Consider the following 27,084-nt stretch of genomic DNA (forward strand, 5'->3'; position numbering starts at 1 on the left):
TTTGTGGAAGGGGATTAAAAAATATTTTTATCACAAAATGTATATATATATATATTATAGATCACAGAAAAAATATTTTAAGTGGACATGAAATGTAAACCTTTCAACACTTGATCTTTAAGTGTGACCTTGACCTTAGGGGTGGAAAACTAATTATTGTGCTCTGCACATTGTCTGATAATGGTGATCACCTGTGCCAAGCATTTTTTTTTTTTTAATTTAGAGGTTAAAAGTTATTGAGCGGACATAAAATGTAAATTTTTTATTATGAAATGAAGACTTTAACATTTGACTCTTAAGTGTGACCTTGACCTTGGGTGTAGCAACCAAATTTTTGCGTTATACACACCGTCTCATAATGGTGATGACTTGTGCTAAGATATTTCAAAACTAGAAATGTGTCATCATGCCACGGATGCCCCCGCATGCAGCTAAAATTTTAGATGGTGCATTAATTATTTTTTTCATTTTAAGTTCAAAGCCCTTAAAACTTTTCAATGTTAACACAAATCATTTTCATACAATGTTCAAGGCACTGAAATTATTCAGTCTTAAAGGGAGACACAGGCAAAATTTTCATTTCTTAGTTTTGAATTTTTCATTCATTATTCTGTAAATGTCCTCAAAATGAATACACTAAACAGTCAAAGGAACAAAACTTTTCTCCATATAAAGAATAAAATGGTGTTTTCCTAACTTGACCCGCGTGGGTCAGGTTAGAGCCCTAAGATTTCATAATAGTTGTCACTGTGCACTCTAGAAACGTTCAAGAACATGTCAAATCAATTACTTAGACTTGTTTCAATCATACAATATCCACAATACCTGTTATTGTAACAGGGTTTATTCAAATCACATGACTTGTTTTTAAACTATTCGCTCATTCTGTTGGCGTCTTAATTTCGTTCAACATATATAGATATATTTAAGCTTTAAACCCTAAATATATAGAATTTATACAGAAATTCATGCTGGGACTTTAAGAAATGTCATTTTAGTGTGATTTCAGTACACAAGATCATTTTTATATTTTTGTCATTATTTTGCCTGAGTATCCCTTTAACCTTTTAAAAATAGCATATTGCATATTTGTAGCCAAAATAATGGCTAAAAGTATGAGTGCTGAAACTGAAAGTTCAAAATTTTTCCAACATTCAGGAAAGATAAGTTTGTCTAAAATCATTGAACCACGACCAAATTCAAACATAAACTGCTTATTCCTAAGATGTATCTATATTATTTGCAAAGTGAAAGGGACATAACTCTGCCAAAAAATCATCAAACCATGACCAAATTCCAACTTGACCTGCCCATTCCTTTGACATATCCATATGTCAAATTTAAGTTGAATATGTAACACTGTTGGGTAGATAATGGACAGAAACTGTAAATTTCATATTATTTTCAAAGTGAAAGGGGCATAACTCTGCCAAAAATCATTGAATCATGACCAAATTCGAACTTGGCCTGGGCATTCCAAAAACATATCCATATGTCAAATTTGAGTTGAATGTGTTGTACCATTGGGGAGATAATAATCGGAAACTGAAAATTTCATATTACTTTCAAAGTGAAAGGGGCATAACTCTGCCAAAAATCATTGAACCATGACCAAATTTGAACTTGACCTGTGCATTCCTTTGATGCATCCATATGTCAAGTTTGAGTTGAATGTGTTGTATCTTTGGGGAGATAATGAACGGAAACTGAAATTTCATATTATTTTCAAAGTGAAAGGGGCATAACTCTGCCAAAAATCATCGAACCATGACCAAATTGGAACTTGACCTGTATTTTCTCATGACATATCCGTATGTCAAGTTTGAGTTGAATAAGTTGTACTGTTGGGGAGATAATGAACGGAAACTGAAATTTCATATTATTTTCAAAGTAAAAGGGGCATAACTCTGCCAAAAATCATCGAACCATGACCAAATTCGAACTTGACCTGTATTTTCTCATGACATATCCATATGTCAAATTTGAGTTGAATACGTGCAACCGTTCTTAAGATAATGAACGGAAACTGATGATGACGGAATGACAGAAGGACGGAAGGATGGAATGACGGAACAGGGTAACACTATATGCCTTGGCCATTACATGGCGGGAGCATAAAAATATCATAGTACAAATTCTGTTCCACAGTCTGTGGTGGCTCCCATTGCAATGCAAAATAATTGGTAACAGGAATTATGTTGTATAATATCAACCTACCTTCAGAGGGCTCTTCAACAATACTTGTCTGGCTGCTTGGCCTAGATTTAAACAAATACCCAAACCTAACACTTGTCCCTGAAAATATAAACTTAAAATATTTAATATTGATAGAGTATATATAAACTTAAAATATTTAATATTGATAGAGTATATACATGTATATGTAAATATAAAATATTCAAACATTAAGAAACTGAATATGTAATAGATGCATCTTTCCTAATTCAGATTCAAAGCATATAAAACATTTAACAAGAGCAACAATAAGGCAGGGCAATATATGCAAGATTGAAAATAATCTTTCAATTAGGGAAGTGACAGATTCACCAAACTTGACAGAAAATTAATTTATCTTAAATATCCTTAAAATACTATAAGACCCCAAGGATGAGAGCATTTTTGGCACTAGGTGCATGTTTCATAAAACTTTTGTAAACGTCTACTAGGAAATGCTACGTGCAAAAAAATTTAAGCCCTCAGATTGGCAGTTTTCTGCAAAAACATTTTTTGGTTGAATTTAAAATGGCACCAACACAGTAGGTCATATGGCGACTTTTCAGCTTTACTGGTGAAGAACAAGAAGATTGCATTTGTGAAACATGCTATGCCACCGCATTAATACAACACTAAATAGTAGTATAGGAACAGAATTTTTTTCATTCCTATACAATTGAAGATTGCCATAATGCATAGATCCCTGACATATCTAATTCTTATTATCAGATAAGTGGTTAAATCTATTGTTAATCCAATAAAAGATCAGAGTAGGAATCTATCAATTTCACATGGCCTAAATTTCATGACTGTACATCAAAGGACAACAGAGTAAGACACTTTGCCAAAATCTAGGTCAGCTGATATCAAAGTTCACTTTCATCTTAATCTGTGCACATGGTTCAAATTTCATAGCTGTAAATCAAAGGACAAGAAAGTAGGTCACATCATCAAAATCTAGGGCACCTGATATCAAAGTTCAATTTTACAACTAAAACTGTGCAAATTGTCCAAATTTCATGGCTGTTGTCAAAGGACAAGAAGGTAGGTCACTGTCCCCTTAGGCAAAATTTTGACCCAAGTGTTTAATTCAGACAATTTTGATACAGGTCCACAAAACAGCGTATTATGTCAAATATCTAAGCTGAAGCTTTCTCTTATTCAGAAAACATTTGTTTTTTACTAATATGTACATAGTGGAAATCAATGCCACCCAGGCAGGGCCAATTTGTCACCAGGGGTAACATTTGAACAAATTTGGTAGAGGACTTATAGATGATATCATAAAGCAAACATCAAAGTTCTAGGCCTTGTACCTTCAGACTAGAAGATTTTTTAATTTTTTACTATTATGTACATAGTGAAAATCAATGACCCCCGGGACAGTGCCAATTTTGACCCCAGGGCTATAATTTGAACAATCTTGGTAGAGGTTCACTACGCAAAGTCTCATGCCAAAAATCTAACCTCTGGCCTTTGTCAATTTAGAGAAGAAGATTTTTTAAGGTTTTACTATATACATATAAGGAAAACTTTGGCGTCTGGGGCAGGGAATTTTAACACTAGGGGCATAATTTAAACAACTTTGGTAGAGGACCCATAGGTGATATTATATACCAAATATCAAAGCTCTAAGCCTTGTACCTTCAGACAAGAAGATTTAAAAAAAATTTACTATTATGTACATAGTGAAAATCAATGACGCCTGGGGGCGGGGCCAATTTTGACCCCAGGGCTATAATTTAAATAATCTTGCTAGAGGTTCACTACACAATAATTCATGCAGAATATCTAACCTCTAGCCTTTGTCAATTTAGAGAAGAAGATTTTTTAAGTTTGTACTATATACATTTAAGGAAAACCTATGACTCCTGGGCCGGGGTTAATTTTGACACTAGAGGCAAAATTTGAACAACTTGGGTAGAGTTACTATAGATGATATCCTATACCAGATATCAATGCTCTAAGCCTTGTACCTTCAGACAAGAAGATTTTCTAACTTTTTACTCTATGTACATAGTGAAAATCAATGACCTCTGGGGCGGGGCCAATTTTGACCCCAGGGCTATAATTTGAACAATCTTGGTAGAGGTCTATGCTCTAGGCCTTGTGGGTCTTTACAAGAAGATTTTTAAAATTTATTCTTATTTTTCCTTTTGGTTGCCAGGGCAACCAGATTTCTGCACGGAATAAAATTCTTTGAACAACTTTGGAAGCCCTTCACCCAAGGATCAATCCTGCCAAGTTTGGATGAAATTGAACAAGTGGTTTTTCACAAGAAGATTTTTTAAGTTCACTATATAATCTATATAACACACATACAAACACACACACACAGGCGAATCACTATATGCCACCGCATGCAGATGCTGCAGTGGCATAAAAACCTCGGGTGTCCCTCCATGCTTTATTTCAGGCACGAGCAAACACCTGAGTAGAACCACTGACACTCCATCTAGTTAGCTAGATACTTAAAGAATCCATAGTACCTGGCAGAATCCAAACCTACAGTGATGAGGGGCAAGTGTTTTGAAGTCAACGACCATAACCTCTTGGCTACAGAAGCCCCAAGCAACAGACTGGACGTGTTTTCTTAAATATCATAAAGATCAGCTCATATAAGGCATCTGACTTGGTCTTCTTGGTCTTGCATATGACACATCCTCTCATCATGCTTAACATTTATGCCAAACTCTTATAAAAATCCCTTGATGTATGAAAGAGTTATGAACCAGAAAAGATTTTCTATCTGTTGACCTTTGACCGTAAGTGTGACCTTGACCTTTGATCAAAGGGTCTAGGTGGTGCACATGACTTACTGTCTCATCATGCCTACATATAGGTCAAATTGTTTTAAAATCCCTTGATGTATGTTATTAGACGGATAAGATCTTTAAACTGCTGACCTTTGACTTTGGAACTACAGGTCTAAGTCTTGTGCATGACATACTGTCTTATTATGCTTTACAGTTGAAATAAAGCTTTAATCTGAAATTTGGACATGGATGCAGACTCCAATATCAGAGTAAAACAAGAAACATGGCAATGCCATGAAACCAGGTTTTCAATTATCACCATTGTAGATAAATATGTTGTATTTGAAATACAAATACAAGCAACAAACAATGTAACTATGTGCAATGTAAAACATGAATAATGTAGGAGGAATTGCGCACAGAAGAAGTGTTCACTATATATATTCTATATAAGGAAAAAAAACAAAGGGCCATAATTAGGTAAAAAATTATCCAATCACAAAAAAACCCCGACAATATGTGCTAGGGCACTTGATGACAAAGCTTCTGTGAAAGTTTGAACAAAATCCGTTGAGAAATGTAGGAAGAGTTCAGCACAGAAGAATTTGTTCAATTCTGTATAAGGAAAAAAAACAAAGGGCCATAATAAGGTCAAATATTATCCGATCACAAAACCCTGACAATATGCGCCAGGGCACTTGATGACAAAGCTTCTGTGAAAGTTTGGTCAAAATCCGTTGAGAAATGTAGGAGAAGTTACGCACTGTAGAAATTGTTCACTATATATTCTATATAAGGAAAAAAAACAAAGGGCCATAACTAGGTCAAATATTATCTAATCGCAAAACTCCGACAATATGCGCCAGGGCACTTGATGACAAAGCTTCTGTGAAAGTTTGGTCAAATTCCATTGAGAAATGTAGGAGGAATTGCGCACAGAAGAAATTGTTCACTATATATTCTATATAATGAAAAAAAACAAAGGGCCATAATTAGGTCAAATATATACCAATTGCAAAACCCTGACAATATGTGTCAGGGCACTTGATGACAAAGCTTCTGAGAAAGTTTGGTCAAAATCCGTTGAGAAATGTAGGAGGAGTTGCGCACAGAAGAAATTGTTCACTATATATTCTATATAAGGAAAAAAAACAAAGGGCCATAATTAGGTCAAATATTATCTAATCGCAAAACCCCGACAATATGCCCTAGGGCACTTGATGACAAAGCTTCTGTGAAAGTTTGAACAAAATCCGTTGAGAAATGTAGGAAGAGTTCAGCACAGAAGAATTTGTTCAATTCTGTATAAGGAAAAAAAACAAAGGGCCATAATAAGGTCAAATATTATCCGATCACAAAACCCTGACAATATGCGCCAGGGCACTTGATGACAAAGCTTCTGTGAAAGTTTGGTCAAAATCCGTTGAGAAATGTAGGAGAAGTTACGCACTGTAGAAATTGTTCACTATATATTCTATATAAGGAAAAAAAACAAAGGGCCATAATTAGGTCAAATATTATCTTATCGCAAAACCCCGACAATATGCGCCAGGGCACTTGATGACAAAGCTTCCGTGAAAGTTTGGTCAAATTCCATTGAGAAATGTAGGAGGAGTTGCGCACAGAAGAAATTGTTCACTATATATTCTATATAATGAAAAAAAACAAAGGGCCATAATTAGGTCAAATATATACCAATTGCAAAACCCTGACAATATGTGTCAGGGCACTTGATGACAAAGCTTCTGAGAAAGTTTGGTCAAAATCCGTTGAGAAATGTAGGAGGAGTTGCGCACAGAAGAAATTGTTCACTATATAGTATATATTCTATATATAAGGAAAAAAAACAAAGGGCCATAATTAGGTCAAATATTATCTAATCGCAAAACCCCGACAATATGCGCCAGGGCACTTGATGACAAAGCTTCTGTGAAAGTTTGGTCAAAATCCGTTGAGAAATGTAGGAGGAGTTGCGCACAGAAGAAATTGTTTACGCCCGCCGCCCGTCCGCCCATCCACCCGCCGCCCGCCGACATACCTCAATATTCTATATAAGGAAAAAAAACAAAGGGCCATAATTAGGTCAAATATTATCTAATCGCAAAACCCCGACAATATGCGCTAGGGCACTTGATGACAAAGCTTCTGTGAAAGTTTGAACAAAATCCGTTGAGAAATGTAGGAAGAGTTCAGCACAGAAGAATTTGTTCAATTCTGTATAAGGAAAAAAAACAAAGGGCCATAATAAGGTCAAATATTATCCGATCACAAAACCCTGACAATATGCGCCAGGGCACTTGATGACAAAGCTTCTGTGAAAGTTTGGTCAAAATCCGTTGAGAAATGTAGGAGAAGTTACGCACTGTAGAAATTGTTCACTATATATTCTATATAAGGAAAAAAAACAAAGGGCCATAATTAGGTCAAATATTATCTTATCGCAAAACCCCGACAATATGCGCCAGGGCACTTGATGACAAAGCTTCCGTGAAAGTTTGGTCAAATTCCATTGAGAAATGTAGGAGGAGTTGCGCACAGAAGAAATTGTTCACTATATATTCTATATAATGAAAAAAAACAAAGGGCCATAATTAGGTCAAATATATACCAATTGCAAAACCCTGACAATATGTGTCAGGGCACTTGATGACAAAGCTTCTGAGAAAGTTTGGTCAAAATCCGTTGAGAAATGTAGGAGGAGTTGCGCACAGAAGAAATTGTTCACTATATATTCTATATAAGGAAAAAAAACAAAGAGCCATAATTAGGTCAAATATTATCTAATCGCAAAACCCCGACAATATGCGCCAGGGCACTTGATGACAAAGCTTCTGTGAAAGTTTGGTCAAAATCTGTTGAGAAATGTAGGAGGAGTTGCGCACAGAAGAAATTGTTTACGCCCGTCCGCCCATCCGCCCGCCCGCCCACCGACCCGCCCGCCTGCCCGCCGACATACCTCAATCTAATAACCAGTTTTTTCCTTCGGAAAACCTGGTTAACAAATCATCAAACCAAGACCAAATTTGACCTTGACTTGTGCATTCCTTTGATGTATCCATATGTCAAATATGAGTAGCATGTGTACAACTGTTAGGAAAATAATGAATGGAAACTGAATTATTATTTTTTTCAAATTGAAAGGGGCGTAACTCTGCCAAAAATCATTGAACTACTGTATTCCTAGAAATGTTCGCGGATACAATATTTCGCGTTTTTCACAATGTCGGCATTTTCGCGGAGACAAACTTTCGCGGATATGTACTAACCGCGAATTCCGCGAATGTTAAGTCGCTACGGCCTAAATTATAGTTTTTGGAGGTTACGTTTTTGATGCATGACCTTGCCTGTTGGGTGCTTTTAATTATTTTATTTTTTTGACAAGTCGCGCCTAAAGCGCAACGTTACTTGATATATTTTCATCTATTGACTAGTCGAACAAGGACAGTTGTTCCGTGAACACTTTCATATCTCCTTATCTTTTTCATTTTGTTATTAAGTAAGATTTAGTATGACCTGTTAGCTTTTATTCTCATTTGAATTATAACTGACTTGATCTCCAAAATGTCGATACGTATTTTGTTTACACATTATCGGACTTTACTTCGCTTTCATAAAATATAACAACATAACAGCTGTTTATCAATGTAGCACTTGATCGCTATTGTACTTTTAACAAAGGATTACACCTACTTCAAGCAAATGAAATCAAAGTCATTCAATATTCGCAAACTGTAAATGCGTTTGTCAACGCCGTGACAAGCAAATAGCGTCCATAAGCATGTTAATTACTAATAATTCATATTTTCTTTTTCAACATGAAAACTAGTATCAATAACATACATAAATAATTCTTTACACATTTCTCTGACATCTGTGTTTATATGTTGTTTTGTGTAAGTAGATTATTATAAATATTCTGCACTTTTTAAGTTATATTTGGTTGAAGCTAGAAATGTTCGCGGATATGTTATAAGTGACATATTCGCGGCTATAAAGATTCACAGAATCATGCCTACCGCGAAAACCGCTAACTTAAAATGCGCGAAATCTTTTCTAGGAATACAGTATCACAAAATTGGATCTTGACCTTCTCATTCCTTTGACGTATCCATATGTCAAATTTGAGTTGAATGTATACTACCGTTGAAGAGATAATGAATGGAAACTGAAAATTTCTTATTTTCTCAAAGTGAAAGAGGCATAACTCTGCCAAAAATCATAGAACCATGACCAAATTCGAACTTGACCTGCGCATTCCTCTGATGTATCCATATGTCAAATTTGAGTGTAAAGTACACTAATGTTACAGAAACTGAAAATTTTATCAAGGAGCATAACTCTGCCAAAAATCATCGGACTATGACCAAATTCGAACTTGATCTGTATTTTCCTATGATATATCCATTTGTCAAATTTGAGTGCAATGTGTGCAATCGTTACCAAAATAATGAACAGAAACTGACGGAAATTCAAACAACATTTCATGTCAAATATCTAAGCTGTAGCTTTCTCCAATTCAGAAAATATTTGTTTTAGTTTCTGTTTTTACTATGTGTACAATTTTGAAACCAGGGGCTATAATTTGAACAATCTTGGTAAAGGTTCACTACACAAAGTCTCATGCCAAATATTTAGCCTTGGTCAATTCAGAGAAGAAGATTTTTTGGTTCACTACACAAAGTCTCATGCCAAATATTTAGCCTTGGTCAATTCAGAGAAGAAGATTTTTTAAGTTTTTACTATAAACATATAAGGAAAACTATCGCCTCTGGGGCAGGGCAATTTTAACACTAGGGGCAAAAATTAATTTTTTACTATATGACATAGTGACTGAAAAATCAATGACCCCCGGGGTGGGGCCAATTTTGACCTCAGCGATATAATTTGAACAAGCTTGGTAAAGATTCATTACACAATGTTTTATGCAAAATATCTAACCCGTAGCCTTTGTCAATTTCAAAAAGATGATTTTTTAAAGTTTTTATTCTGTACATATAAGGAAAACCTTTGGTGCTAATTTTGACACTAGAGGCAAAAATTAAACAACTTTGGTAGAGTACCTATAGATGATATCATATACGAAATATCAAAGCTCTAAGCCTTGTACCTTCAGACAATAAGATTCTTTAATTTTTTACTATATGTACATAGTGTAAATCAATGACCCCCCTGGGCAATTTTGACCCAAAGGCTATCATTTGAACAATCTTGGTAAAGGATCACACAATGTTTCATGCAAAATATCCATCCTCTAGCCTTTATCAATTTCGAAAAGATGATGTTTTAAGTTTTTACTATATACATACAAGTTAAACCTATGACACCCAGGGCGGGGCTAATTTTGACACTAGAGGCAAAATTTGAACAACTTTGGATAGATGATATCATATACCAAATATACATATAGTGAGAATCAATGACCCCCCTGGGCGGGGTCAATTTTGACCCCAGGGCTATAATTTGAACAAACTTGGTAGAGGTCTACCAGACAATGCCAAATATCTATGCTCTAGGCCTCCTGGGTCTTTACAAGAAGATTTTTCAAATTTATTTTTATAATTCCTTTTGGTTGCCATGGCAACTAGATTTCTTCATGGAATGAAATTCTTTGAACAACTTTGGAAGCCCTTCACCCAAGTTTGGTTGAAATTGGACTAGTGGTTTTTCACAAGAAGATTTTTTAAGTTCACTATATAATCTATATAACACACACGTGCGCACACACACACACACACACACACAGGTGAATCGCTATATGCCGCTGCATCGCAGATGCTGCTGTGGCATAAAAATAACAAAATAATTAAGCATGAAAAATAACAAATGCAAAAATAACTATGAAAAAAAGGGCCATGATGGCCCTGAAATTGCTCACCAGAATATTAAAACTCTCCATGACAAAGAGCAAGTAAACTATAAACTTAATCTAAAACTGATATCACAAAGTTCATATTTGTTTCTGAAATAGTCATTAGTGCAAGTGTAAAAACATTTCTGGTTGCTATTGCTAAGGGAAAACAACTGTTCCAAAAGTATCAGGAAAATCAATGACACCCCTGGGACAGGACCAATTTTGACCCCAACAAACTTTGAATACACTCACAAAGATATTTCATGCTAAATATCTAAGCTTTAGCTCTTTCAATTTTCAAAAGAAGATTTTTCAGAGAAAGTTTTTACTATATACCTATAAGGAAAATCAATAACCCCCTTGGGCAGGGCTAATTTTGTCCCCAAGACTTTTATTTAAACAAACTTGGTTGACACCCATAAGAAGATTCCATAAGAAGATTGTTCATACTTAGTATCTAAGCTCTAGCTCTCTGAGTTTTTTTTTTAAAGAAGATTTTTTAAGTTTTTACTATATACATTTTGTACATAAAAGTAACATCAATGACCCCCAGGACAGGACCAATTTTGACCCCAGGGCTTTTATTTAAAGAAACTTGGTAGACACCACTAAAGGATTTTTCATGCTTAATATCTAAGAAGATTTCTTAAGTTGTTACTACATGTATGTACATTTTAGGAAAATAAATGACACCCTAGGGCCGGACCAATTTTGACCCCAGGGCCTTTGTTTGAATGCACTTGGGAGACACTCACTAGAAGATGTTTTATGCTTAATATCTAAGCTCTAGCTATTTGGGTTTTTTGAAAGAAGATTTTTTTAAGTTTTTACTAAATAAGGTAAATCAATGACCCCCTTGAGTGGGGCCAATTTTGACCCCGGGCTTTTTATTTGAACAAACTTGGTAGACACTCACAAGATGTTTCATGTCACATATCTACACTCTAGCTTTTTGGAGTTTTTAAAAAGAAGTTTTTTCTTTTGGTCAACCAGACTTCTGCATGGAATTAAATTCTTTGAACAATATTTAAAGGTGACCACCAAAGGAACATTCCTGTGAAGTTTGGATGAAATTGGCTTAAATTAAAAGGTTAAGGATGGACAACAGACAAAAAGATTGTGATCAGAAAAGCTCACCTTGTCTCTTTGTGACAGGTGAGCCAAACAAGACCTGTCCGTAGGACAGCACACTTGACTACTCTAAGTGCTTGATAGTAGAGCCTTGATAATGTAAAATTTTCTAAGTTCACAAAACGGCTAATTTTTTTTACAAATCCATATTATAGGCCTTGATGAGAGCCCAGTTATGATTACAAAGAAGTGTATAAAATTTCGACTTGTTTCAAAGCGAGATGTCAATGAAATATGAAAATATCTGAGGTGGTATGCAAACTTTAAGTTGAAAAGGGGCATAATTCTGTCAAAATGCTTGATAGAGTTACCTCCTCCTGTCTACAGGTTGGGGGCATGATGGTGAACAAGTGTGTAAAGTTTTTAGGGAATATGCAAACTTTAACGTAAATTATAAGTCGAAAAAAGGCATACTTCTGTCAAAATGCTTGATACAGTTACATCCTCCTGTCTACAGGTAGGGGTCATGATGGTGAACAAGTGTGCAAAGTTTCAAAGCCATATGCCAATGGACTTTGAAAATATTTAAGGTGGTACGCAACCATTAAAGTAAATTCTAAGTCGAAAAAAGGGGCATAATTATGTCAAAATGCTTGATAGTGTTACTTCCTCCTGTCTACAGGTTTGGGTCATGATGGTGAACAAGTGTGCAAAGTTTCAAAGCCATATGCCAATGGACAAGTGTTACAAAAACTTTAACGTAAATTCCAAGTCAAAAAAGGGGCATAATTTTGTCCAAATGCTTGATACAGTTACCTCCTCCTGTCTACAGGTTGGGGTCACGATGGTGAACAAGTGTGCAAAGTTTCAAAGCCATATGTCAATGGACTTTGAAAATATTTGAGGTATTACAAAAACTTTAACATAAGTGGTTATGCCAATGCCAGCCCTCGGATGACTAGTATAGCTCTACTTATTCTTATTGAATAGTCGAACTAAAAATTGCAAAGGGCAATAACTAAAGCAAGTTTTGATTCAAAGACACAATATTTCTTCACGACTTCTTTACCACATATAAAGTTTAAGGTTCCAAATTGAAATAGTTAAAGTTTTATGCACCATTCAATTCTGTGATGGACAATTTCAAGACTGACAATGGACAAACAGAGAGTTATGAATGATTCTTTGAGAGAGCACCTCTTTTTAATGAAATGTAATCTCAAATGAAGTTTTAGGTTCTAAACCTGAAATAGTTCCTTTTATGCTCTATTCAATTCTGTGACAGATGACAAACTGACAGAAAGAGGGCTGAAATGCCAAATCCATATGCCTCCTATCTTTGATGAGGGATAATGAGGGGCTATTTCTTTTTTATTTTCTTTTGTATAATAAACAGCCATTAGCCACTTATTCTATTGTTAAGGAATGAACTCCACTGTTCTCATTTGTTCTGTTTACAGTCAGATGGCCACCTATTAATTTTCAGAAGTGTGAACAACCTTTATTCCAAGTTGACATTAAAGGTTATATCTTTCAAGTCTAAAACATCATAAGCAACCTATTTTAACCCTGAAAGCAACTTTTTTTCCCACAAGTACAGTTTGTATGAAAGGAACATGGATATTTCAATAATGTCACCTAAGTGGGTGCACACGGACAGACAAAGCCAAAGAAATATCTCTCTCCCAATACCATCAGCTCAGTGGATAATAAAAACTGCCTGTCAAAGTATCAATAGGGACATTTGCTAATTCTAATCTTAGCAACACCATCTGTGTATTTTATTAATATTTTAGGTATTACCTGTGACAATGCCTGAAAAACTTTGATGTTCTTTCACACAAGTTTGTTTATATTTCTTCAGCTCAATGAAAGTTTTTATTGTTCCTTGTAGTAGCTGTAAAATCTCCTGAAATCAAAACATCAACTGCCACTGTTAGAGTCAGAAAATGGTATAGGAGCACCAAAAATATGTTTGTTCCCAACAAATACATCAGTCAATAAATAAAAGGCTATATAAGTTAGCACTGGTGATCTTGTAAATTATGAAGCCATTGGTACAGATAGAACCTTGCCAGTTTAGGTTTACCTCATACAAAGGGACAGATGCAAAGAAAATTTACATATATAAACCTTTTACTTTTCAATATGACTCATTAAGTCTCAGTGCTATATTTATATTGTAATTGTTATAAAATCATATCTGACTTATCAATAGTCTGCTGTTATGATCTAACAGAAGGCTGATTGTGGCCATGCATATGTCTTGTCCATGGACCAAATCTTTTCATTGAATAAAGGCTACTTGCCTGGGTTCAAATGTCTCAAGCATCTCAAGCATCTTTTCTTGGTTGTTTTTTAACACATACAATTTAAAATCTAACCACTCATCAATACCTGCTTATTTTCCTTTATTACAGATAAGTTTTGGGCAATTCATATCAAAGAGTTGTTAACTGTTCTTCTTCTCCATATTGCTTAACTTCCAGTGCATTTATATTTTTGTTTGGCCACCATTTAAAATCAAATATGCATAAGAGTGAGTGTGGCTCCCCACCAATATTCTCCTCTAAGATAAATTCAGCTGTTGAAAGTAAGTTGTCAATTCACCTTTATTCATTTTTATCATTGGGTTAGATCAAGGATAGAGAAATTCAAACCCGAGAGTGATCAATTCTATCAGGAACAAGCCTTGTTTCTTACCTGTAGATGTCTATCTGTAAGCCACACAGTCACAGCATCTAATGAATAACCAGCATTTTGGATTTCAACTGGAATAACTACCTCTTCACCTACCTGAAATAGTTTATGTTTAAACAATTAATCCTATCATATTTGTCTTTATTGCAAAATATTTAACACAGACAAAAGGACCCTTTACTTGCTCACTGGGTGAAGAATGCAGCTACTTTTCATCAGTACAAACATAACATAACATAAAAGGAACAAAAATTTTCATTGGTGTTATTAAGCTAATTATTTATTTTGATGCAAATTTGTTGGATTTTAGGCCATATGCTCACTGTAAATGTCATATGAGGACTTTCTAGCTTAACTGGTGAAGAAAGAACAAAAATGCCACTTCCTGCATTAATGCAGCATCATTTTAACACCATATGCAAAACAAGAACGTGTTTGTTAAACACAAATGCCCCCGGCTCAGATACTTGTCAGTAACACTATTTAAAATAAAGGCTGTATGGGCAAAAGTGTAAAAAATCTATTTTTAGCACTGGTGACCTTGACCCAACTGACCCCTAACTCCATCAAAAGGAAGAATATCATGCAACTTATTTTCCTACCAAATATGAAATAAATCTGTCAATATATACATGTATATGCTGTATGGGCAAAAGTGTAAAAATCTATTTTTAGCACAGTTGACCTTGACCCAACTGACCCCTAACTCCATCCAAAGGAAGAATACCATGTAAGTTATCTTCCTACCAATTATAATACAAATCTGTCAATAAGTAAAGGCTGTATGAGCCAAAGTGTAAAAATCTATTTTTAGCACTGGTGACCTTGACCCAACTGACCCCTACCTCCATCCAAATGAGAATACCTCAATTTTATGTTCCTACAAAATATACAAGACATCTGTCAATAGAATAAGGTTAACACACCTGTAAAAGTGTAAACAATCTATTTTTGACATTGGTGACCTTGACCCAAATGACCCCTTACTAAAGGAAAAGGAAGAGGACCTCGGAAAAGGAAGAGGACCTCCCTTGGTATGACTATTATAAACATGAAAGACATTAACTTAGAAATAAAGGCTGTATGAGCAGAAATGTTTAGATTTATTTTTTTACAGAAGTGACCTTAACCTTGACCTAGAGACGCCCAACGCCACAAAAAAAAGAGATCGTTAAAGGTATCCACCTACCAAATATGAAAGATATCATTAAATAAATTAAGTAATTAGGTGAAATTTTTTGATAAATCCAACTTGGCGGAATAGGTTAACCATACAAGGCCCTATTTTCAAAGTGATAAAAAGGGAAATTACTGGGAAAATGGATGGCTCATTTATATAACTTGGCAATATCATGTACATTGTATTGATAAGTAAGTGTGAAAATTATTAAGCCATTAGTTCAGATAGAACATAAGATATTTCCAACTTGCCGGTTTAGGTTAACCATTATTCATTTTTTAAGTGCTGAAAAGGGCCATAACTTGGTGCAAATGGAAGCCATAGTTATGTAACTTGCCCAGATCATATACTTTGTATGGATTAGTACATGTGTGTAAATTATGAAGCCATCGGTACAGGTAGAACTTAGGAAAAATTCAACTTGCCGTTCTAGGTTAACCTCGTACGGACAGACCGACAGACGGACGGTTCAATTACTATATGCCCGGGGGCATAAAAAGTGGTCCATGATGGCCCTAATATCGCTCACCTGATTATAAATGACAGGAACAAGTAAAATTGTAAGCTATAAATGAAAAGCAGATATTAAGTCTAAAATCTTTATCTGATACCAAAAATCATATTTGTATCATGTGTAACCACACTGGTTGTTTCTTTAAGGAAAATTAAAAATTACTATAGAAGTCACTGGTTGCTATACAAAACCAATTTTTTACTTAGAAATCATTGGTTACTATGAAAGTCACTGGTAAATTCACTTGTTGCTAGGTCAATGTTTGCTAAATTTAAATTTTTATAGATCGAAATATCATTCTTTATAAATGGCCAAACATCATCCATAAATTAAACAAGAGGGCCATGATGGCCCTGAAATCGCTCACCTGTATATAGGCCCACGGGCGGGGCCAATTTTAACCCAGTGGCTTTTACTTAGACAAACTTGGTAGACACCCATTTGAAGATGTTTCATGATAAATATCAAAGCTCTAGCTCTAAAAAGATTTTTTAAGTTTTTACTATACACATATAGGGAAAAACATTATGGGGCAATTTCGTCCCCAGGGTCTTTATTTGAACAAACTTGGTAGACACTCACTAGAAGATATTTCATGCTTAGTATCTAAACTCTAGCTCTTTGGGTTTTTTTTAAATATTTTTTAAGTTTTTACTTCAGTAAACTTCACTTATAGCAAACACGGTTATAGCGAACTTCCGGTTATAGGGAACAATTTATTTTGGCCCGAATTTTGCCCTTCTTTATTTTATATAAAAATATACGGTTGTAGCTAACACAGTTATAAGGAATTATCGCTTATACTGAACTCATTTCTTAGTCCCAAATTAGTTATAAGTACAGAAAATTACACTTTCATAACGAACACCAAAATATTGGCTATCCATAAATTTCAACTTTCGTTTCCATTGGCAAGGATTAAAACTCGGCTGAATGAACCGTTAATTGTTGCATGTACTTAAATACATCTATTAAAATGAATTTGTATAGTTTTCTATTTAGGATATTTTAAATATAAGCTCTTTTCACCAAGATAAAACAGTTATTCCTTTTATTCTATTATTTCTTTTCTTCAATAGTTTTGCTCGAGGAAAATAATTATAATAATTTATAATCAGTTTTCAACATAATCACGCATGCTTGCAAGTATGATCCATCGCAAACTGCAAAGTACGCTTGATTTAAATGAAAATAAATCTATATCTTTCATTAGTAAAAGTCACCCTTAAAAAATAATAGAAGATATTCAATATAAAAGGAAGGAAAAATCGAAAATCTTGTTTATTCTCAATCATGGAAAGAAAACGAAGAGTTTAGAAAAAAAAATTATATTTTATGAGAAATTGAGATAGGGAATAAAACTAAAAGTGAAATAGCAAAGGATTTTCATATTCTAAAAAGTACGCTCTCGAGTATTGTGTTTGAAATAGAAATAAATGACTAATTTTTCTTAATCAAATGCTCTTTAAAATGGCTGACGATGGTAAACAATCAGTTCGTTATATGTAAATGTGTTAGCTATAAAAACTCCTGATACAAGGAACTAATGGCTATATGCTTACAAGAAAGTGAAATAGCAAAGGATTTTCATATTCTAAAAAGTACGCTCTCGAGTATTGTGTTTGAAATAGAAATAAATGACTAATTTTTCTTAATCAAATGCTCTTTAAAATGGCTGACGATGGTAAACAATCAGTTCGTTATATGTAAATGTGTTAGCTATAAAAACTCCTGATACAAGGAACTAATGGCTATATGCTTACAAGAACCTCCAGATATAAGCAACAGATTTTGAATGTCCCGATGAGTTTGTTATAAGCGGAGTTTACTGTACACAAATATAAGGAAAATCAATGACCCCCTGCACCCCCCAGGGCTAGGCCAATTTTAACCCAAGGGCCCTTATTTGAACAAAAATGATAGACACCCATTAGAAAATGTATCAGGTTTCATGCTAAATAACTTAGCTGTAGCTCTTCGGGTTTTTTAAAAGAAGATTTTTTCAGTTTTAACATGACCCCCTGAGGCAGGGCCAATTTTGACCCCAGGGCTTTTATTTGAACAAACTTGGTAGGCACCCACTAGAACACATTTATGCTTAATATCTAAGCTCTAGCTATTTGGGTTTTTTTAAAAGATTTTCAAGTTTTTACTGTATACAAATAAGGAAAATCAATGACCCCCCGGGGGAAGGGGCAATTTTGACCCCAGGGCTATTATTTGAACAAATTTGGTAGATACTGACTAGACAATGTTTCATGCCAAATATTTAAACAAGCTCTAGCTCTTTCGGGTTTTTTAAAGAAGATTTTAAAAAATTTTACTTTCAGTTGCCATGGCAAGAGTTCTGCATGGAATTAAATTCTTTCAAAGTTGACTACCCAAGGAACATTCCTGTGAAGTTTGAATGAAATTGGCTTAGCAGTTCATGAGGAGATGTTGTTTAAAGTAAAAGTTTACAGATGGATGGACGGCCGGCTGGACGCCGGACGAAAAGCGATCACAAAAGCTCACCATGTCAGTTTGTGACAGGTGAGCTAAAAAAAAATGATATGTGTGAATATTTTGTGCAAATATATAATTAACCTCGCAAGTTACTGACTTCATATTATTGCCTTTTACTTATCATTGAAAAATGCTGTACAACTAGCATAACCTTGTGTAAAGGCTAGCAGTATGTGTTAAACTTTTGGCTAGTACTAGCAGTAGGGGCCCATTCGGCTAGCCACTTCTTTTATTGAATGAATACAGTATTTGTCATATCAATTATTAGTTTGTTTAAAAAAATTCCCAGTAAGACTTCTAGTTTCTCCACATTAATTTAAATATTTCAATTATGAAAGGTATTAATCATTTCCTGGTGATTTTTTTAAAATGATGCAAGAAATATAATTAAAGAAGACTATCGCCAGTAAAAAAATATTTTACCACATTCACCATGATTCTAATTAGGACACAATGCGGGATTGGGCAGAACAATATCTATATTTAGTGTATATACAAGTTTTACATTACATTACAGTTGCAGCTAATCTAAATATATTGACGTGCCAAAGCTAGATTCCGAAATATTTTCATTCTGAGTTAGAATCTCGCTTCTACATCGTAGAGGGGAAATATTGCCCAATACATTTATCTCATAGCATAGTACAATAAGTTGGACTAAGTAGCAGCGTAATGACAGCATTATAATAAGACAGCGTTTGTGCATAAATGAGGCAATTAAATGAAACTAACATGGTTAATTTATGTTTAAGCACAGAAAGGTCTGTTTCTGTTTTGACATAGAAGCGAGATTCTAACGAGGAACAAAATATCCCAGAATCTAGCTTTGGCATGTCAAAATATTTTCACTCCCGAATCTATTAATTGACGGTACAGAATTAGACCCAACTCATTGTAATCTAGAAAGTAGTTTCTTTGAAATTTTGAAGTGGCCAAATTTTAGTCATCACTATTTTGATTAGTCATAATTAAAGTGTATTTATTGCATCTGTTTAGTTTTTGTGTTATATGATTGATTAATTTGTGTATATATTTATATGATCACTGATGATGAGTTTAAAAGTGTTTTTTTTTTTTGTGTAAATGTGTATTCTTCAGGACCCCGTTTGTTTGGGTAAGAATTAAAGATGTCCTACCTACCAGCAGACAGGAGTTTTTAAAGTGGTGGATTTAAACAGTGTTGCAAAATAATTAAGATTTCTGAAAAAAGTACTGTAGATGGCTAACATATTTTTTTTTTTTAGGGCCTCATTTGACTTAGTCTCAATATTTCGACTGCAAGACCGACCAATTTTATAATTTGATTTTTCATTGATGTCTGTCTTTACGAAGGGCAACCATCGTCTATATAAGGTCGTAGGACAGGGCGGACCATGAGACAGGGCGGACCGTACCAGGGTGGACCTTATGTTTGGATAGGGCAGACCATATTTTGGGACAGGGCAGACCGTGACTCGAGACGAGGCGGACCGTGCTTAATTTCAAATTTAATATTGCTATTTCATTTATCTTTTCATCTTTTGATATCAATGTCATCCTTAACATGTCATATTTTTAAGCATTTTCATACTGAACAGATTATTATTAACATTTAGCCATGAAAAATAGGTAGAGTGAGATAGTGGGAATGGATTGAAAAAATCTCATATGTAAAACATATTTTCCTTTTGCACAGATATTAAAAAACTTGACAGAATTATCTTAATTTTTTATGTGCAATTCATAACATTTAAGCTGTATAGAGGAATAATGATTATTTATATTATTTTTAAATTCGTTACTATAGGAAATCCAAGAAATTTAAACATGTATATGAATTCATATGAATCCTCTAAACAGACAGCATCTTAATTAAAACAAAGGAAATAAATGAACTCGTCAAAAGAATAAAAATTCAGTCAAAATTGATAACATTATATACAGTATTACAGAATATTCCAACAAGACACTTTCCATCAAAACATTTTTAGATAGTTGCACAAGCCTGAATGGCCGTGCATAATAGTGCATTATATTATGTGTATATATAAATGTATGTTAAAAAGATATATGAATGTATGTTTAAAAGTAAATCAATCAATATGCATGCGGTTTTTATTTGTTTGGGTCGTCAGACCAAACAAATAATGGTAGCGAAATTTCAGACCCTGATGCTGTTAATTGCAAATGCCGAAAGTAGTCCGCTTTTTTTAAGCGGTTACTTCCCTTTATATGTACACTAACGCAGAAAAATTCAGGGGAGATCACTGCGTAAAGATAGTCAAATGACAGACGCATTAATTTTCAAGCAAAATAGTTCCCGAATGGTCAAAGATTTCCAATATTGTTTTATTCTTTATAGATATACATGCTTATAGTAAGCTCCATGATTATTTACATCTGTGTTAAACAACAGTTAGCATGGTTACAAACCCTAATTTAGAATAATATGGTTTTCTTCAGGCCGTTAACATATAACTTCACCAAGGCCGAGGGTCTTAGGAAACGAGAGGTCTGGAGTTCAAATCCCAGTAAAGGCAACTCATTTTTTTTTCAAATTGTTTAAGTCAAATAAACATTGAATTGAATATCAGTGTTGCAATAAGTCTTATAGCCAATTTACTACAATTAAAACGCTGGAAAGCATTGGTGGCACTATACAAAAACAAATTGGTTTATAATCTCACAACCTTCACCTTTCTGACATTCTAAGACCCAGACAAATTCAGCGCCTTCTGTGCTTTGATTACGTTTTGTACTAGTATATATGTTTGTCTGACTTCGTCATTATGTTTTAAAATATCTTTTAAATAATAAGTCATCTTTTCTGTACACAATGTAAATTTTGTCTACCTTTTGTGATCATTTTTGTAATGTCACTCATCATAATTTTACCTTATTGTTTTGTATTGTGTTTCAAATGTCAGACGTGAATAACAAGCCTTTTCTATATGTATTGATATATAAAGTAATACCCTCTTATTACTTAACAAACAATGACATGCATTATCCTAATAATTGGACAATTATCAACTGCATAATGTCCAACTCGATGCTGTTTTAAATAATTTCATTAATCAAATTTATTCTAAATTAATAACTGCATTGATATTTGTATATGTTCATAATGATTTAAAGAAAAAAAAGAAAAGGCAATTATATTTAAATATTTTTATTACATTAAATCACGGTCCGCCTTGTCTCAAGTCACGGTCTGCCCTGTCCCTAAATATGGTCCGCCCCGTCCAAACATACGGTCCGCCCTGGTACGGTCCGCCCTGTCTCATGGTCCGCCCTGTCAGTAAGATTTTTAGGACTTTCACCTTTGGTCTTTACACCTCCTGGACGTTTCACCTTTGGTCTTTACCCCTCCTAGACGTTTCGGCTACTTTTTTTTATAAATAATATTTTATACTGTATGGATTAATATCAGTAAACTTGTTTGACATACCTTTGTTGTTACACCTTAATTGGATTATATTGAGTGATAATTGAGATAACTCAATATCATATAAATTTGCATGATAGACATTGAGAGAATATTTGTTTTTTGAAATTTATAATTAAGAAATTTTATTTAAAAAATGACATTCTTGTTCAAATAAAATTTACCAAATATGTATCAATGTATGAAAAACAGATAAAAACAAAATGATCAGATTTACTAAATTTTATTCAGAGTCAATTACTATATCTACAATGTATGCACTATACAAAAACATAACATTAAAATAAACACTGTTATTTTCATCATATAATTTTATTTCCTATTTTATAAAAAATAATAAGAAAATAAAAATGGTATCATATTTTATTCTAAATATTAAACTATCATTTTGTCATCTTCATTTCTTGTCTTTTTTATTCATTAAGATAAATCTATTACAAAAACTTGCTTTTAAAAAATCAAGCTAGAATGAATTTATTAGAAGAATCTACCAATTATTTCAAATTAAATACTTTAATAAAAAAAAGTTAAATTTTATAAAAAAATGTTAAAAATCATGTAAGTTAATAAAATTAAATGTACTAACATTGAATTTTCTTTTATATAATACTCTGTGTATATAATACAAAATATTAAAAATCTATAATAATATAAAACATTTCGGACTAATCATTATGATTTCTATAATACAATATGTACATGTACACTTTTACTAGTTCAACCTTGCAAGTTTTCATTTGTTTTTTCACTGTTTTCACTGAAGTGACTATTTGTGAATGTCGACTCTTTTCACTTTTTTTTAATGGTATTTAACTTTTGGATAACAAAAAAAAAATGAAATAATATATACATGTAGACTTATAGCTGATAATTCTTTCAGAACTTATATTTATAATTATTTTCCCAGGGAAATTTCACAATATTATGTCAAAAAAAATCTTCTTTATATCATGAATGTAATTGTTTGCAAGTATGTGTTATATTATGTATAATAATATAACCCATAATGGTATTTATTTCATATATTTATCAAATTTAAAAAGTGGAGGTGAAAAGACCAGGGTTTTGAGGATGAAACGTCCGGGGCTGAAACATCCAGGAGGTGTAAAGGAATGACAGACTATTCTCTCCCTTACCAGTTCCTCTCCAATATGCAGACAGTTCTCCCCCAAAATAGGGAGAGAACCGTCAGGGAAGGAACTGGTAAGGGAGAGAATAGTCTGACTACCAAAGTCCAAACACCGTCCGTAATTCCTATATAAAAAGCCCTAAAGTGCACAATTTGTTGGGCTACACTTGACTTAAATAGTTTTGATGTTTAAATCTGAAGACAGTATATAATTCATCAAGAACAGTGGAATCCAGAATTAAGACTCAAATGTGACTGATTTACTATAGAACAATGAGTACGAAAATGCACTGGGCCGAGAACTTCTTCGAAGACCGTCAATTAGTAGGACACTCGATCGTTATAAATACTATATAATTCTATCGAACTCGCTACGTAAACTTCGTCATATAATCAAAATAAAATACTGAAACCCTTAAATAATGCGTCTTCAATCGACTCATGGTATTCTTATCTGGATAAAGTGTATAGCATTAAAGCCCTTCTTGTGGCCGCCAGTGTTAGGTACAACGACACTAAATCTTTATTTAAATTTTTATGCATACCGATAATAAACTATTTCCGCGAAAATAAGATTGAGCTAGGCTAACGAGAAGTCTTTTTACAACTGTTGCAGATTTATTTATTCAAATGTCGGGAAAGTAAGAACTTCTGATTAGTCGAACTGCATCTGCGAGCAATAGAAATGTTCAGATGATATCGGTCTCTCAGATTAGGAATAATCCAGCTAAAGAAGCATACCCGAATATAATAGGGGATGTACTATTCTCCGGTCCGGTCCCTTCCGGTCTCCGGTCTCTCCCGGTCTATTTTGACCGGAATTTACGAGAGACCGGCGAATAGTATCATATTTACTGGCCCGGTCAGTGCCGGTCTTCTAAAAGTTATCGATCTTTCTAGATGAAAAATGTGTTGATATAAGATTTTTTTCCCTATATAATGTATTTCGTTTCAAATAAATTGTTTTTATTATGTGTTTTGTTGTTGTTTTTAATTATATATTTTCATTAAAGAGAAAAATGTAAAAGTATTAATTTACGGGAAAAGATATAAATTAATTCATGCGAGCATAAAATGTTAGAAATGAGAAAGCATATCAATTACGGGAGAGTCTTTTAATTGGTTAATTTTATAGTGGTTTGTATTTTTTTTTCATTATTTTATAAATAAGTGCAGCATTAATATTATAACGACAAATATAGATCAAAGATATTTTTTTTCGGCCTGTAATTAAATAGCGTTAGTATATAGCAAATGATGACAATATCTAAAAAGATAAAATTTTCAAATAAAAGAATTAAACAACGAAATGGTAATTAAATAGTAATTAAATAGTATTTTTGTATTATTATCTTCATTGAGATCAAACAGTGAAACAAATTTAATAGATGTAAGCGCATATTAATTGAATTGAATTGAATTGAATCAATTACGGAGGTGTCAGTGAATTAGTATATATTCAGCTGTTTGTTACGTGTACATTTAAGTAATTGGTAACTAACTGCTACAAATATTATGGTGACGGTACATCAAAGAACAAAACCGGCCTGAGAATTACACACGTGTCGCACGTAATGAAAATGTTTAAAAGATAAAAGTATCCAATGAAAGGTTTTTAACAATTAGATGGTATTTAAATAGTATCAGGCAAATTATGAAGGTAACAAAAGCTGTGAAAATTATTAAAGTTGCATGTCCAATCAAATCGGCGTGTGTACATGAGTAAAAAGTAAGTATTTTAATTAGAGTTATTATTCTGGCTATAAAAATAAGATACTAAATCAACTCTGCCTTTACTTATATAATAGTATTATTGTGATTGATATTGAATTTTGATTCAACATTTAATTGGATTGTATTTGCGTAGTGCCTTTTTATTACTAAAATTTGATTTCAAAATAATAGTGTTTTGTGCTGGATAAAATTGATTAAAAAAGTTTGTGACAATGGCTCTTGTGTTAGGTCACAGTCAAGTGAAATATTTGGGCGAGTACCTCAGGAAAGATTATTACAGTGTATTCTCTTATCCAGGATATCGTGCTCTTGAATTCATACAAGAATCTGTTGTTTTCGAAGTGGCGCCTTTCTTTTCGTTAAGTTGTAGATAATGTATAGATTTTTTCGTGTCTGCAGATACTTTGATTTTAAACATTACATTTAAAATTACACGAAGGTTTATTTTACTTATCCGGAGGCTTGGCGCTTTAATGAAATGAAGATTGTTGTACTGAAACATTGCATCACCGCGCCCAATAATTCTTAATTGCACGTGTATCCTGCATTGTCACATTTTCTTGTTATATATTGTATTTCACTTTTTTTAAAATGCACAGCTTATGTTGACTTAAGGAGACTTCATGTATTTAGGTATTATCATACCCTCACAAATATTATCTAAAAGAGTATCTTATGAAATATTTTAATAAAATTTATCAACAGTAAAATGTCATTGGTTCCATTATTATATATGCGCCATTTGCTTTTAAGGCAATATATTTCCATATTTAATTCATACAAGCATTTTTGAAGTATGCTTTTTTAGAATTCAAAATATTTTTAACATTATTTTTAGTATATCCATACAGTACATACTTGCAGTAAGCATTTTATCTTCAACAACTTTAGAAAGAGCGCAATGTACAAAGTACTATTTTTACTTCCATAAACTAGCTATTTACTATAACTACTTATTGCCAAAGAATGCAAAAGATATAAAGTTGGTTGTTCTGAAACATTATCATACCGCGCCACAATTATATTCTTAATTGCACGTGTTATAATTTTTATTCCTCAATGTATAACTTTTTTTTTTAATTTGTAACTTTATTTTCTGATTTCACATACAAACATTATAACATTTCTTGAAATTCACAAAGACATACAATAGTGTATAAATTCATATCAGTTCACAAAGACATTACATATAATATGTTTTTTAAATGAGACAAAAAAAGACAGTGAAGCGCTCTGTAATAATCATGAGCAAATTATTGAAAAAGTTGAGGAAAAAAGTGAAAACATAACCAACAAATCGAATGACTCACAACGAGGCAGCATGTCTCAAGAAGATTTAGCTAATAAAGTCATACAAAGTGACGGTGTTAAACACATACCAGAAATGAACGCTTTTATGGTGAGAGGTACGAGTGATAATAAATACAGTGTTACATTGTTTCCAAAAGAAAAATGTCAATGTCCGTCTACTGGTACATGTTACCACATTATAGCAGCCAAAAAAAAGCATAGGTATTCAAACTAAAACTCAGGTCAATGATAGGAAATTAATAAGTCTAATGCGTTTAAAAATCGCCCTAAAAATCAAAAAAGATTAGGTCTAAAAAAACAAAAACCAAGTGATTATGAAACAGTAATACCAGCACCAGATTCGAAACTCATTAAATCACAGGCTTATGACAGTAATGAAAATAATGAAAATAATGAAATAAATGATAATGTTTATAGTCCAGAAGAAGAGCCACAAAGTATCACATTCAATGAAAGCAATCAACTCAATGAAAATCAAAATAATAATGAAAATACTGCAATCAATGATAATTTCAATTCACATAATGAAGAATCAAAAACTATCAAATGCAATGAAAATAAACGATCAAATGATAATCCACAAAATGCTAAAAATAAAAAAATAAAATTAGAACTTCCACTTCCACTTTGTTCTCCCGAAAAACATACTATATTAGTTGATTGTATAAATGACAGAACATCTGATGCAACTG

General features: G+C 33.3%; 1 protein-coding gene across 2 annotated transcripts; it reads right to left on the reverse strand.

Annotated features, from left to right (window-relative positions):
• Nucleotides 1-1,061: 1,061 nt before the first annotated feature.
• Nucleotides 1,062-23,851, reverse strand: LOC132734965 (uncharacterized). Of its 2 annotated transcripts, none has more exons than XM_060721867.1 (4): nt 23,755-23,851; nt 14,596-14,688; nt 13,696-13,801; nt 1,062-2,295 (listed from the first exon to the last, which is right to left on the reverse strand). In XM_060721867.1, exons 1-4 carry the CDS (start codon nt 23,788-23,790, stop codon nt 2,084-2,086), a joined length of 447 nt encoding a protein of 148 aa, XP_060577850.1. In that variant the 5' UTR covers nt 23,791-23,851; the 3' UTR covers nt 1,062-2,083. The 2 variants fall into 2 exon arrangements, with proteins under 2 accessions (XP_060577850.1, XP_060577851.1); XM_060721868.1 differs by having other exon boundaries at nt 23,761-23,845.
• Between the last annotated feature and the right edge of the window lie 3,233 nt (nt 23,852-27,084).

Source organism: Ruditapes philippinarum, unplaced genomic scaffold (genome assembly GCF_026571515.1).
Source record: "Ruditapes philippinarum isolate M1 unplaced genomic scaffold, ASM2657151v2 ctg150_1_1_1_1, whole genome shotgun sequence".
In the NCBI taxonomy this organism is placed as follows: domain Eukaryota; kingdom Metazoa; phylum Mollusca; class Bivalvia; order Venerida; family Veneridae; genus Ruditapes; species Ruditapes philippinarum.